Source organism: Momordica charantia (assembly GCF_013281855.1).
Source record: "Momordica charantia cultivar OHB3-1 chromosome 10 unlocalized genomic scaffold, Mcharantia_2.0 BLBB01000010.1, whole genome shotgun sequence".
Classification (NCBI taxonomy): Eukaryota; Viridiplantae; Streptophyta; class Magnoliopsida; order Cucurbitales; family Cucurbitaceae; genus Momordica; species Momordica charantia.
In genome coordinates, this window is record NW_028275158.1 from 21,097,281 (window position 1) to 21,105,117 (window position 7,837).

Below are 7,837 nucleotides of genomic sequence, written 5' to 3' on the forward strand. Positions count from 1 at the left end.
TGTTTAGAATTAGGAGTCCACCTCCCTTGAGAGTTTCTAATTCCAATTCACTAGGATTTTCACATCAACAATGTATAGAAAATACAAGTCGGATCTACCGCTATATGGTTCTAGTTATCCCCTATATGTTATAGAACCAAGCATTGATTGTAAACTATATTACATGGTAGCAATATGCTAAAAAGGAATAAAATGAATATACACAAGGTAGAGTGAGAAGCAACTACATTTACATAATGTCTCACATGCATTCAGCCTTGGGAAGAAATGAAAGCAAATATAAGTTGTCTGAATCAGTATCTTTACAAACCATTGAGAAGACAAAGAAGATATAAAGACATCCTTTTGCAATTCCAATGTAATAATACAAAAGTTTCAGGATCCTCCTATAATCTAATGAGTATATCATGAAATCATGTTCTTCCATTCCATCATATAGAAGATAGAACTGTTGTGTCCTAAAGATATTATTGTCTCATAATAATCACTAATGTTCTCAAAATCTATAATACAATCCTGTCTTACAAGTATACCAAGGGCTTGAAGGGAAATAACTGGATTAATCTCAGTGAGGGAACTTCAAGACTCTGCTACAGGAAACACGGACCCGATTTTGTTTCCAAGTCGATAACACTTGATATTAATGGGATAGGGTCCGAGCTCGACATGGTTATCCTCTCCACCGAGGAAGAAGCATAGTGTATACAGTGCAAGTTCAAACTCAGGGCTAACTCCTATCAAAGTGCTTGAGACAGATTTGAGAATACCATTCCATTCAAACTGAATGGTAAGCAATTGAGTTTCTGAATCAGGCTGCAGGATTGGCAAACAAATCATTAAGACATGGATCAGATTAGGCAGAAGAGAATCCTTATCGTTCAGAAAGTGGGGCAAGCTCTTCAATTTTAAGTGACAAAGATGGTGTTCTTATCAGAACTAAGCTTTGATGGAACCACACAAATTTAATAGCCTGAAGAACGTCAGGCATATGAAGGTTATTATTTTACTGTAACCACAAGAAATTCAGAATTTCTTTGGCTTTCTGATAAAAATTTACCTTCTTTTATAAAGAATAATGCTGAACAGGGAACTGAGTGTCTATAATCATCTTTCCGCTTGTGGAATTTAGGTTAGAAGTGACTTAAGAAAGTTCCAAAATGATGCTACAACTTTTTTCTTTACATCTAAACATCAAATACCCAAAAAAAACATGAGAAATTTCAGTAGATAGCCTAAATTTAATATGTATTCTAAAAATGTTACAACTTTTCGTTTTTTTCAAATATAGCATAATTGTTTTCTTATTGTGTTTTATATTATATTTGACTTTTAGTTTTATTTGGATTATGCTATTCCTAAAAAATTTTAATCTTTCTAGTGTATTTGAAGATACATATTTATTTTATGCTATTTATATAAATGCTTCAAAAACTATTAAGGTGAGTTACTTACAAACTGGCCACGTCGTCGGGGAAAAATGTAACCTTGATAGTCAACAGCCCCTTTGGCTTCTTCAAGGTAAAACTAGAGTTGAAATAAGATATAAGAAGATTAGTAACTTCAGGAAACTCCAGCAAAGAAAATACTAATATTAAGAAAATGATAGCCTGGTGAGTTTACAGACAAAAAGTTATACATCATTTGAGCATTTTGAAAGTTAAAAAACTCAGTCAACTTCACAAGTTAAAAATATAGGGGCGACTAATAACCATATAAGTTCAATTTTTATAGCCAATACTTGTCAGAGGTTTACAATACAATCAAACAGAGGAAATGAGCCAAGCTTCACGAAGGGACAAGGCCGACGAAAGGACGGTGATTGCATGGTAAGATCAGAAGTGTAGATAGATATTGAACATCGAGATATTTCATGAGAGGAGTCTCGATTCATAAGAGGTCGAGGGCCACTAACCTGAAGCCAGTTGTGGAAACCAGAAACCTCTTGTTGACCTCGTTGCTTGATTTCTCCAACAAAAACATGTTCAAAGGCAGAAGAGGAACCAGATGTTCCACCCCGACCATAAAGATCGAACCACAGACTGGTCAGCAAACGTTTGAAATCTTGGTAATCATTGGGTGTAACTCCGTTGGATGAAAGATACTTGTGAAGGTACTTAATTGGTGCAGTTCTGCTAATTTCTTCTACGAATGCTGCCTGCTCTTGCCTCTCCTCAGCTGTCACAATTTCTCTGCTCCCTTGATCCGGGTTGTAGTTATCAAGTAGTGAACAAAAACGTGAAAATGTTGGCTTCCTAAATGCATCTTCACTAACCCAACTAAAGAGGCATCCTTCTGCCATATCTTCCCTTCCGCTGACCCTCTTCCCTTCACCACAATCAATTTCATAATCTTTTCCAGGTACCAAACGATTTAGATCAAGTTCCCAGAGCTTGTTACAGGCACGGGACAAATCGGCAAGCTCGTCTTCTGAGGGTTCTAGCTCAGCACCAACTTCCACCTCATCAGAGTAATTTTGCTCACTGGGAGGTCGTTTGTATCCTCCCCAATTATCTATCTGCACCTAAAAAATTATTGCACGAGGAGTAAATTTTTTTAACTCCAAGACACTACCCATAAAACCTCTCGAAGTTCAGTGCTAGTTAAAAATCCAAGAAAGTTGCCCATAAGCAAGGTGAAAAGGACAACTTTTAGTCAGAATGAAAATGTACAGTAAACATAATCTTGAAACTTCCAAACAGCAGACTACCACACAGGTGATAAGTAAGAAGCGTGATCCCAGGATGGAGACGCTTTGCAGATTAAACATGATAGGCAAAGGTATAATTAATAATGCATCTGTAACTAAATATGCGGTACTCAAGAGTTGCTAACCATGGCAAATGCAATTGTACACCCAAATTATCAAGTAAGAAACACAAACAACTTTTAGTTCTTGAATTAACATCATAGTGGCCCATGATTATCATGTTTGCACACATTGCTTACTTCAAGAGCTCAACCAATAAATTCATCTTTATGATAATACACCATCCAAGTCAAACACTTCAACCCAATTACATGATACATCAGGTCATAAGGTTAAGGCTCTCCTTAATGAATAGAAGAACTGATTTTTTACTAGTTCTCTCAAGAAATTGTTTGCACTAATTAATCATATAAAACAACACACCCGACATGCATCTTGTCAAAATGTTCTTTCGTATAATAAATTGTACGATGAATAGTAACCTTGTGTTTTCTCCTAGGCGGCTTTTTGTGGACAGTCTCCCACCCATCATTTTTCTCCTCAGAGCCCTCCTGTACAGTGTAGTTAATACAATTAGAAAATACAAGAGAAAACAATTGAGTGATTTCACTATATAAAAACAACACTGAGAAATAAATAACGAGAAAGAAGACCTCTGTAGCCCAATGGTTTCTGTTGTGACCATGCTCACTACGGTATTCACCCTGTTCTCACATTTCATATGAAGTCAGCATTCTATCAATCAGAGTGGAGGAAATGAAACTGCTATTCGTACTAGATTACTGACAAAATAGCTGGAAACATCAATCCACAAAATTGCTTCAAATAAAATAAATGTTTCAAAATATATACCTACAAGCAACTACAATATTCATCATCATTAACAGGAAAAGTTATCTTGCGAGAATAAGCAACTTGGGTGATATCAAGATAAGAATTAAATCATAAGACCTTAGAAGAGGCTGCAATAATGAAGTTTGTGCAATATTATTTGATATACGTATCATGATATCTACTAAGAACAATTAATACTTTGAGAAATAAAAGAAATGTATGTTATTCTTCACAAGACATGGCATTTAAAAAAGGTAGAGTTACAATAAATAATATCTTGATGCCCCATGGGCCATGGGTGTGCGGATATGGACAAAATCCTAAAGAAAGTTTGTCCTTGTGAAGTTCGTCCAACGACTGCACTTAATGACGTATAAATGAGATTTAAAGTTCCAAACAGGTATCAGTTAACACGGTCCCACATTGGTTAGAAGTAGATAAGATCTTGGTTGTAGAAATAAATAAGAATACCATCTCGATTCGTATGAAACCAAAAGCAAGACCAAACATACTTGTACCCAAAGTAGATAATACCATCATATTTGCAACTGTTTCTCTAAATTTGTTTTCTTTAACGATACCATAATGCTCTACTAAAAATATCCATTACACTTCAAGCCAATGTATCCCGAAATGTCGAAATAAATCCTAACTTTCTAAATCTCATTCATTGGAAACAGAATCCGAGTTCACTAGAGAGTCTTGAGAGTAAAATAATGAGAAATCCGATCTCAGCTTTTGGGGGACCTAACCTGCTGCCGTTGCCCAGAAATCCTCGAACCCTCAACCTCCCACTCCTGCCGCCGCGAACGACCCTCTTCCTGAAAAATCGATTAAGAAAACAGAGCACATTTCAATTTCAAATCGAATCCGATCTAAAACCTGATTCACATTCCATTTCCAGAATCAATTTCAGTCCAAAAAACAGACCTCATCGTCCCTCCGATTCGGAGCATACCCTTGTCTCCGATCTCCCGCATCCTCCTCCCCGGACACCACCTGCGCAATTCCAATCCAAAATCAACACAAAACGAGTACGAATTCAAACCCCGATCTCTCGATCGCTAGAGTATTACTAAACCACCCACTGACCTGAGCCCAAGTGGATCTGGATCGTTCGTCTCGAGACTGCGGAGCGGATTCTTCGTCTCTATTGTCGTCGTGGCCGAGCGCGATATCGAGAACGCCCTTGATCAGACCTTCCATTTTCAGACGCAGAGCTGTGAAGAGAGTGTGATGATAGTGATGGAGAAATTGAAGGGGCGGTTGAAGAAATCGGAAGATATTGAAGATGGCGGGTAATGGCAATCTTGGAATTAAGTGCAAAGTGCCACGTGTGTGATTGTGATTGGTGCTTCTCTGGACTGCCGACACAGCTGCGTGGCTGTTATAAAATGCTTGTTGACTTTACTAATAATTCAATAATAGGATGAAATCTGTATTTTCTCCTTTTTCAGATTCATTCAATCTAATTGTTTTGGAGCGAACGCGTGTCCGAGATGTCACAGTAAAATTAATGATTTTGAAAAAAATATTTAAATATAATTGATTTTTCAAAATTATCATTCAAGTTGTACCTTAAAAATCAATTTAAAATTATTCTAAAATTTTTTTAAAATTGATTTTTTAATTTGTCAAACATAATTAATGAAAATGGGAGTGATTTTTGCATACCTTTCCAAACACATCTTTGACTAATTTTGATTTTCGAAATCATCATCCAAGTAATATCGTAAATGGTTTTAAATTTTTGAAATCAATTTTTTAATTTGCCAAACATTATCAATAGAAATTGCTCCTCCGTTGTGGGTAAACGGGAAACCTGACTCTATGAACCCTAGGAAAAATTGTTGGAACGATTTTGACAAGGGCAAAAGTGATTTTGCTCGTGACAAAATCACTTTCAAACACACCTTTAATAAATATGTGTTGGTGTAAATTATTCTATAATTTAAATAGTAAAAATTCTAAAAATAACTTTTAGTATTTTTATATTTTGAAATTTGAAGTAGAATTACATTAAAAAAAAACTTTCATAAATATACTCTCTCACTATATATTCCTTTCATTTTGGTTAAAATTAAAATAATAATATAATATATTATGAGTTAAGTAATATTGTAAAATAATAATTCTACAAAATGTATGTTATTAACTTAATTAATAATATTTTAAATTAAATTAAATATTTACTTGATATCTACCTCTAGTTTAAAAATATATTACTAAAGACTTGGAACAATTTTCTAAACTGATATTCGATTTTTAAATCTATTACTCAACACATATCCGAAAACACTAAAAACGTGAAATACAACTCTATTTTTCATTGAATCCATTCTTTTCATATTTCTATTAAGTTTTTGTGTCAATCCAAGTATAGCTCGGTAGGTTGATAGTTTGATCTTCTCCACCTGCCATCGTTGAGTTGGAAAAAAAATCATCTTTATGTAAAATAATTTTAGAAAAAAATCACAATGTAAACACAGTTTAATCAGCGAAGTATTACTTTATCTCCCTGAAAATTGGAGGCTTAATCTACCCTTCTTGTTGAATTTTAAAAAACAAATAAACTTGATCTATATAGTTATTTTAACATTTTAAAATAGTGAACTCAAACATAGATGAATGGAAAGTAAGTTAAGGTTGGATCACTAGTCCAACATTTTCTTTGAAAAAAAAAAATCTCCCAATATCTTTATTGATATCAAATGTTATTAGTTTTCTCTTTTTAAAAAGGGTAAAAATAAAAAGGTATAACATGTTTTTTTTTTTAATGGTAGAGACTAGAGAGGACATAAATTCGCTTTCATAAAACAAAAAATAAAACACGACACATTAGAAAACGGTTAATGTTTTGGATGGGAAAAAGTTATATTTTTTCTAAATTGGTTTTTTCTATCTAAGAAATTCAAAAGTAGAAGATGTCTCGATGCCTTAAGATTTCTCCTATATCGAAGATTTCTCATATATTATATGTTACAAAACTCTATTTTTTACTATGCTTCATATAAAATTTCGATAAAATATCGGAGTATGTGTGACTAGCACTAAAGTGGTGGGTAAATTATACGAATCAAATTAAAATTTTCAAAACCAAATGGGTTTGGAAGTTAGTCAATGGGATGATTACTTGTTGCTTTATTATATGTATTGGAGGCCTATTTTATCGGTGTCAAGCCTCTATAGGTCAATTGAACTAAATATGAAAAACACTTTTAAAATAATATGGGTAAACTAAACTCAATATTTAATCTAAAAAATAACTAAACTCAATATTTAATCTAAAAAATAACTCAATATTTTAAAAATATTGATAATAAAATGGGTGAAAGTTTAATAATAAAATTAAAAGAGGAACAACAATAATTTAAAAAAAATTAACTTAATTCAACTAATTAAGACATCTATCTCTAATAAAAAATTTCTCAGTTGGAATATCAACCTCACACGGTGTTGTATTAAAAAAAATCAAATTCAAAATTTTCATCTTAATTATTGATTTAATTAGTCAATTGTAACTTTAAAATTTTAGTTTCATTGCATTAAACCTTAAATTTGGATATAAGTGGCGAAATATCATTTGCACTAAATTTAGACATTTTAATTTGGGGTGAAACATTTTTTAAACCACAGAATTGTTTTTTTTTTTTTGTGAAGAATTACACAGAATATCTTACGGGTTTTTATTATTATTTTCTTGCATTATATATTAATAAATTTTATTAATTATAGAATCAAAATATGTATTTTTTTGGTTTTTTTTTTTTTTTTGTCTTTTAGGACAGTAATTCTACCTCACAACCTTTGGACGGAGATGAATACCTTAACTTGTTGAACAACTACGCTAAGGTTAACAGTTAATTTATTTAAATTTTATAATTCGATCAATTTTCTAGTACAAAGTTAAATTATTTGTTCTTTTTACTACTCTTTTGCTCAAAACAAAATTAATCGATACAAAGAGATTAAGATATATTTAAAAATAAAAAATTTATGTATAGGCAAATTATGTTCACACGACCTCAGCGTAACTTATCTAGTTAAGGCACTTATATTCAACTAAAATATCGTGAGTTTAAATTTCCAGTCTACGTGTTGTGATATATATATATATATGAGAATAATAATAATAAAGCAAAGATTTGGGCCAAAGTGATATGGGACATAAGTGTTGACTTCTCTTGGGCCCTATATATATTGGAAACCAAATATTGGGAATATTAAAAATAAAGAATAAAAAGATTACGTGGAGATGGGACATTTTCTAATATTTTATTTCTAAGAATACCAATT

General features: G+C 32.6%; 1 protein-coding gene across 1 annotated transcript; it reads right to left on the bottom strand.

Moving 5' to 3' along the window:
* Positions 1–228: 228 nt before the first annotated feature.
* LOC111022649 (uncharacterized) lies at positions 229–4,816 on the bottom strand. The gene is made up of 8 exons (XM_022299833.2): positions 4,634–4,816; positions 4,472–4,540; positions 4,294–4,362; positions 3,361–3,411; positions 3,190–3,258; positions 1,913–2,521; positions 1,453–1,524; positions 229–813 (listed from the first exon to the last, which is right to left on the bottom strand). The coding sequence occupies exons 1-8, from the start codon at positions 4,745–4,747 to the stop codon at positions 580–582; spliced, it is 1,287 nt and encodes a 428-aa protein (XP_022155525.1). The 5' UTR covers positions 4,748–4,816; the 3' UTR covers positions 229–579.
* Between the last annotated feature and the right edge of the window lie 3,021 nt (positions 4,817–7,837).

Coding starts and splice junctions, on each gene's coding strand:
- LOC111022649 (XM_022299833.2), bottom strand. CDS start 4,747: ATGGAAGGTCTGATCAAGGGCGTTCTCGATATCGCGCTCGGCCACGAC. Junction 4,541..4,633: donor CCAGATCCACTTGGGCTCAG/GTCAGTGGGTGG, acceptor GGAATTGCGCAG/GTGGTGTCCGGGGAGGAGGA. Junction 1,525..1,912: donor GTTTCCACAACTGGCTTCAG/GTTAGTGGCCCT, acceptor TTTCAACTCTAG/TTTTACCTTGAAGAAGCCAA.